Consider the following 7,529-nt stretch of genomic DNA (forward strand, 5'->3'; position numbering starts at 1 on the left):
GCGGACGGCGACGGACGGGCGACGACGGCGGTGAATAAACCTCGCGGGCCCTGCGGGCCCGTGACGGCGGCTTCATGGTGAAGGGTTATACCAGAACCACTCTGTTTACTTAAAAGTTGATCGCGATACGCGCTGTTCATCAAGAGCGCACTAGGCGCGTTGACTTTCTTCAGAGCGTTGACAAATTGCAGCCAGCCCACGGCTTGCGCGCTCTTTCGAGTGCGTGCGGCGTCAGAGACGAGATCCACAATATTGGCTTGATCGAGCTTCACTCCGTCTATCTTGACGGTGCCTTGCGCGTCCCAACCGATGAGAGAGCGGACGCGTGGTGACTCGAGGAAGTCGAAAAGCGCACTGGCTGCGCCTCGCTGTCTTGCAGGGACTATAGCGGCCACTTGTCTACGCAGTTCAGTCGAGTCACCCGTGTCGTCATTCTGCTGTTGCGCTCCACCTGCTTCTGCTTCTCCGATAACTTGGAGGGGTCTTTTCTGATCCTTGACAAAGTGCATGTACCGTTGTAACGCCTGGTCGTACAATTGCCATTTCTCTTCCGCTTCGGCATCTTTTCGAGCTAAAATGCTTTCGATATCGGCATCGAGATCGGAAATGACGTCACCCGAGGTGCGACCGACGGGTTTCTCGTGGAGCCGAGCGGCGCTTTCGGCCGGGAGCAACACGAGTTTTTTACAGTGTTGAAGCGTCATTTCACTATTTTCCAAAGATGAGATTTCCGAGCATGGGGCCCAACACGCTCAGCAAAATGGGTAGAAAGGCTCCACCGCCCGTCTGTACTATTTTCTTCTTGTCCTGCCAATGCTGGCCACGCGTCGCCAATTTCCGTAGGGTATTTTTATATTTTGCTAGTCTTTGTTTATCTGAGGGCGATACGGGGACACGCCCGGACAGAAAGTTGAGCGCGATTTCACAGATGGAGTAAATCAAGGGCTTGTCGGCGTGCTCGAGGAGGAGGCGTCGCGTCTTTGGATTCGCGGTGCTGAGCAGACGCAGGATATCCTTATGACAGCTGTTCCTTTTCTTGCGGGGCGCAGGAGACATCTCGAGGACACTACCGAGCAGGGCGGCGGCGCGCGACCATCTGAATACTCATCGGTGAACTAATTCACTTTTATACTTGTTCTTGGGCACGTACACGACGGTCGTCTCGCCCGGCAGGATCTTTGTCCTCAACCTCAAATGTTCCTTTTGGCGGACGTGGAAATCAAACAGCAGGTACGAGTGCCCGTCCTGCGTACTGTCTCGGTAAGCCTCCAGTAGCGCGCGAAAGTTGACGGGGTCGATTTGGAGTACAAAAGATCGCACCTGATTCAGATTCAGATTATTGTTCAAACCAAAGTAAGGCATAAAATACACAACAATAAAAGTTCAAAAAAACCTGTGCGAGGTCGCGAGCCGTCTTCATGAGGATACAGTAATGCGCTTGCAAACTGATCTCTCTCATGTTTTTTGGGAAAATGCATTGCGACAACAACCAGAAACTCAAGTTCCGATGATGCGATCCTTTGATGGCGAATTGTAAAAACTCGGGGTTCTTCAGACTATCCATAAAATCGTCACATATCAGAAGTTTCGCTCCTTCGTTTGGCGGAAATTGATCTAAAGTGGGGATGCCCTCTACGAATCGGACTCTGGAATCGCTCTCTGCGAGTTCCTGGTAACATTTCTGCCATTCCATGTAATGCCACACGACTTCGACAAATTTCGTGTCAAACATTTGGTCTCTGTTTTTCACGATTTTAATCATGAGGGTCGTTTTCCCCGCCCCCGACCCCCCGACCAAGAGCGAGTTTGCAGGATGAACGAAACGTGTATCCATCTCGTCTGACTGTTTGCGAACGAGTGACGCTTGACTGTGGTGTAATCGCCATTTATTTAGTTTCTTTGACGTCCACAAAGGTTACGGACGCCCACTCGTCTGCTGCAACACCGTGTTTCGTCTGCTATCGTTTTGCATCGCGCTTTGCGAGAGCGTCGCCAGGTGGCAGCACTCTGCAGACCCGAGTATGAGAAAGTGGTAAATGGGCAGAGAGGAAATATTCTCATTATTGACAATCGATTTATTTTCCAAAAACTTCATACAAGGCGGTGTGAAAGTCGATGTGTTGACTTCTCGAAGGAGAATGGGGCAGTGCGGCTTTGGCCGTACTCACACCTCCTGTCTGGCTGTCTGGCCGCTCGACCATACCGGTCGGCAAACTCATCTCGGGGCTCCATGGGATTTCTTAGGTACACCTCATCAATAAATGCGGTGCTTCACCATGAGGACCTCCATGGCCTGTGTGAATGAAGGAGTTTTGCAGGGGACTACTGATATCCTCACTGACTTTTTTCCTGGCTGACCGGCTGTCCAGCCACTTGATCATATCGGTCAAGACGACCCCCCCCCTCCCCCGTCTCCCCCAAAACCATCCCAAACGTGCATCTCGGACAAGGCGCTGACTGGCTTCAAGGACGGAAGACAACATGTGTTCAAAGGTATTTATTTACATTATATGATACAATCTTTACACATCTGAGAGCCCGTGAAGGATGTCAATGGTCTCGTAGTCTTCGGCGTCAAACAGAGTACCCGAAAACCCATAAGGAACAGTCATGTTGTTTTCTAACCGTTTCCTCTTGTTCAGACATACGCGCCACGTTTTGTGGCCGGGTCTAGTTATTATTTTCCAATTCTTTCTGTCAATCATGGATGGGATGTGTATGGTGGTGCTCTCAGTTTCACCTCTCACCATTTCTTTTAATTTGTCAAAGGTTACAAGCTGGCTACAAGAATTATTTATGCTGACGCCGCGCACTTTGACAATGCTCTTGATCGTGTCTTTATTTCCTTTTACACAGACCTGGTAAGAATAGTTCTTACACCCCCCGCTTACAAAGGAGATTCCATATGAGCCTTTTCCATGGTCGTCTTCCAATTGGTCGCTGAGACAGCCAAGATACTCTCCCAGCTTTGGCTCAGGGTAGCCCGGCTTGGAAATGAAACAGATAGAGTCTGGAAAACAACAGTACCAAAAGTAAGGTTAGTAAGTGTTTACTTTTTTAAAATTGCCATAAGACAATGTTGTTTCACTCACGACGTGTCATTTTTTTCTTTTATTTCAGTTCTCACCTGTGTCATGGTACAGAGCCCGCTCGCCAACTACCTTCAAATAGTTGTAGAGAACGATTCGACCATGGCAAGTGGTGAATGCAGCATTGACGAGACTTGTTGTTGGGAGAGAGTCTTCCAAATCCTCATGGGGAGTGTAGACAACTTGAAGTAAATCGTCATCCAACGGCAGAACTGATGAGATCTTAATTGTGGAATCCTCGGTGAGTCGTGCAAGCTCAGCATAGTTCTTGACAAACTCGGTCTTTGTTCGGAGAGTTCTCTCTCCCAGTTTTCCCCCTGTGATAAGACAAAAAAAAAAAATCAAAATTAACATCATCATTTAAACAAGTGTCATGTCGATAGTTCTTATACTATGAAATGTATACTTACAAAAGGAATTTAAAATCAATTTGGCAAGATACCTTTTGCCAGGGTTGCGTTGGAATTTTGTTTTATCCAACACAATACCATCCTTTTCAAAATGTTTTTTGATGAAGGCATCTTTCTCTTCTTCAGTCGTCACATTGCTCGGCCAACCACTAGCTTCAATTTTCATGGCCATGTTTTGTCGGACATAGGAGGAAAACATTCCATCTTGACCTGTTTTGGGATCATATTGTTTCACAGAGTCATATTGATAACATTCATGTATTTTCCTAATAACATATTTTTCTTTTACAGCTAATTGCAGTTCAGGGGCACACCAAGTGCCTACAATTTCTCTCTCCTCATCAGAATGATGGCAATCTGTCTTACTCATATTTTCAGCACAAGTTCTACAGAGTGGAAACATTAATTTATTACAACATTTATAAGGTAACACAGGTAAAAATAAGTCCTTGGGTGGCAACACAGTAGCCAAAATAACACCGTTCATTTTATCTATTTCAGGCATGTCCACATCGCCTTCAAGATAAATAGTGGGGTGACCCACTGGGTAAGCCATACGAAACATACAAAAGGGATATTCCGATACCACGTCGAAAAATTTCAACTTTTCGCCGAGTTTCAAGTTTGCCACATATTCAGTGTAAAGCGCTGATGTCCTTCCTCCACAAATAGCGTCACGTAAGTTCAGAGGTTTCATTCTTTTGAAAGGATTGTTTGCGAAATAATTTTTTACTTCCTCATTGTTTTCTAAATCATGTTTGAACTCACAACCCCACTTTTCAATGACAACATAACCATGATCTCTTAATTTTTTTGTAATATGTTTTGTCCTTTCATAGGGATCTTCCTGTGACCTACCTCTGATTTTCTGGCGTGACGCCTCATCTGGTATACATTTTTTGCAAAGGTGGAAATAGCAGCCGTGATATTGGTAGACTCTTTTCTCAACTCTGCCATTAGGTAAATCTATTTCTACATAACCATCGACTTTATATTTTAATACAAATTTTTCACGACCATTCTCTGCTGTCATTATTTTTTTACCCAACTTGTGCATTTCATAATCCAGCCAACACAGGGCCTCATGACTTGCCTTGTCTCTGCCTCTGTATCCGCCCCAAGGGACGATACCAATTAGAGAATTACCCAAGTGATTTTTTCTAAAATTACACATGCATGCTGAAGAGAGAGTGGTGCAATGTTTGAGAGGGTCAAAGTGAGCAGTCTCCATAAATAGTGTCCTGAACTTCTCCATTGCTTGTAACAGAATAGATACATCGGATACTATATATTTTAATATTTCAGTTCTAAAATTAAACTCATAATTATTTCTAACTTGCTCATCATACCAATCGTTGAACTCTTTTAAATCATGATCACTAAGATGAGAAGTGCTGTACAATTCTTTACTAGGCATTGGTCCAACATAATCAAAATATTTTTCTTCTATCATGTAAAAGGGAAAGTCTCCCTTGCACAGATCAGTGAGGCCGAAACTTTTAGGTAGTGACTTGAGTCGTTGTTGAAGGAAACACAAGGAGTCCTTGAACACTAAATTGCCAACTGTTAGTTTTAATATTTTTGCACCATTGAGAACAACTTTTGGTGGCGTTTTCCGCCTTTTCAACTCTTGAAAAATAAGAATGCCATCAAATGAGCGAAAATTGTGACAGAATATAGTGATTTCTCTGTGCCTCTCGCTACAGAGCTTCTGTAAAAAATCAAAAAAGTCTGACACTACATTGGAGTTTGCCTCAAAACCTTCAAAAACATTTTGCCTTACACCACAAGAATCACAATTTTTTGTCATGTCAGTATCTTTTTCACAGTCATCACACACATGCTGGGAGACTAAGAGACGAGCTTTGTGCTCTTTCCATCCCTCTTTGCCTTCCACATCAAAGGACTGATCGGTTTCAATGTCAAAATAGAGACGGATCTGTTGGGCGCCTTTAGTCAGAGGTTTTTCTTCCCAGGGAGTCATGTAGCATTTGTGGTCAGCAGGCATGTTTTCACCACAATAATTACAAATTCTATAACCACATATATGTTTTTTCATTTTATGAGTAATGTGGTAAGACCGTTCACAAATTGCACAAAATTTTTTGACTTGACATATACTCTTACCATTTGAACCAGGCATGCGATGAGTATCGAAACATTTTTGTCCCGCAAAGCACAATCCACATCCGAAACACTTCATAAGACCTAAAGTCTTCTCATGATACTCTTCGCCATGACACCTATCACAGGAAAGTTTGCATTTATGATGGTTTGTGTCTTTATAACATGTTAAACAAGTGTCACAAAAATAACTTGTTCCTAAAACAGCAGTTATGGAGCTCACAGCATAATAATGAGCATTATTTAAAAATATATACAAATGAAACGGTTTCTTATCTCCGTTCACATCCTTAGTGTCACCACAAAAATAAAATTCTTTACAATTCTGGTCAAGAAACACAACAAGACGATGAGATGGCAAAACGGCTTGAAACTTACATATCTCATCATAGCCACAAGGCTCATTCATTTTTACACCAGCATCTTGACAAAGTTTTGTTGCAAATTCTCTTATCTCTCCATTATCAGGATGTCTTATCCTGAAGGCTCGGCTTTTGTTTGCAGTTTTAAACTTTTGCAAGTAAACAATACACCGTGCCAAACACATGGAATCATTTGTATTGCTAGGGTCGAACAATTTCTGATGTTTGATGTGTCTCTCCATCCAGGCTTCAAGAGATTCAAAGGGTCTCTTTACCCTTCTCCCCCCTTTGCAAGTTGGAATATGAATAAAGTTGAGCTTAAAGTACCCTCCCAAAAAATGTTCATTGCTGTTTAAAGTGCGAGTCAGCTTTTGTAAAACTACTTCTCCATTAATTTGACTCACAGGTCGCAAATGAAACCAAAGTGATTTGTTGTCATCTGAACCACACAGTTCTAATATACATTTGTCATCGGGTTTTGCTTTCACTTCAGTAATCTGTCTCTGTATCAACTTATCAATCAATGAGGCCATACTCAATTTATTGTTTAATAGTTTTTTCTGCAGATTGTCCACTTTGAATGTCTCTTGGCGAAAATTTGAATTGAAACGTTTCAGGTACTTTTGTTTCGATTCCAGCAATTGTATAGTCGGTTCACTGTCATCACTGTCACTGCGAGCGTCGTCGTCTTCCTCCTCTTCCCCAGCACTGTCTTCTTGCTCTCGCTTCCTCTTCCGCGATGGCGTGGTTGGGTCAGGCCTACTAGAACACCCCGGCGGAGGTGTACCACCTCGCCTTATGCCACGGCTCGGAGCAGCGGCGGCGTCAGCGGCGGCGGCGGCGGCCGGGCTCGCGGCCGGGCTCGCGGCCCGGCCCGGTGGTGGGGTCGCGTCGCGGCGCTTCGGCGCGGGCGCGGGCGCGGCGGGGTCCGGCCCTCTCGCGGGCGCGGGCTGCCTCGGCGGCGCTCGCTTACCCCCTCCGACCTGCGGTCGCGGCGCCGCGGCGGCGGCGGGGAAGTCGGCGCGTCGCGGTAGCGCTGGCGGCGCTGGCGGTGCTGGTGGTGCAGGTGGTGCAGCTGCAGGCGGTGCAGCTGCAGGTGCTGTCGGTGGAGCGGCCCCTCTCCAGGCCTCCATCACCCTATTTTTAGCAGCCATGTACAGTATGTGGATGGAGGGGTCAGCTTCTTGACGAAATATGAGCTGGTTGAGATACGCTCGGTATCCTTGCTCTAAAATATCGAGCAGTTCAGGATCATGAGGCACTTCGCACCACGAAGCACAAATGATATGAATCAACTCTAAAAAAGCACTGCTCTTGAATTGTTCTGGAAGATACATCCCATTTCGCCAGTTTTCAAGCACCTCGCCGAGAGTCATAGGAGCTCCCGCCATGGTGCGTCTGGGTAGGCAAACGGTTCAACACGCACTGCGTCGCGCAACCCATGGACCATACGCCCTTTTCTCAACTTGATGCAAGAGCGAGAGAAGGGGGGGGGGGGCCGACTCGGGTGCACCCCGTCGTGACTCCTGAGCAAAGAGAAGGGG

General features: G+C 45.7%; 1 protein-coding gene across 1 annotated transcript; it reads right to left on the reverse strand.

The window, feature by feature from the left end:
- Positions 1-2,522: 2,522 nt before the first annotated feature.
- Positions 2,523-6,518, reverse strand: LOC127749285 (uncharacterized). The gene is made up of 3 exons (XM_052266796.1): positions 3,500-6,518; positions 3,128-3,406; positions 2,523-3,010 (listed from the first exon to the last, which is right to left on the reverse strand). Exons 1-3 carry the CDS (start codon positions 6,516-6,518, stop codon positions 2,523-2,525), a joined length of 3,786 nt encoding a protein of 1,261 aa, XP_052122756.1.
- Between the last annotated feature and the right edge of the window lie 1,011 nt (positions 6,519-7,529).

The sequence above is a fragment of the Frankliniella occidentalis genome, unplaced genomic scaffold (genome assembly GCF_000697945.3).
Source record: "Frankliniella occidentalis isolate FOCC.00 unplaced genomic scaffold, Focc_3.1 Scaffold3, whole genome shotgun sequence".
NCBI lineage: Eukaryota > Metazoa > Arthropoda > Insecta > Thysanoptera > Thripidae > Frankliniella > Frankliniella occidentalis.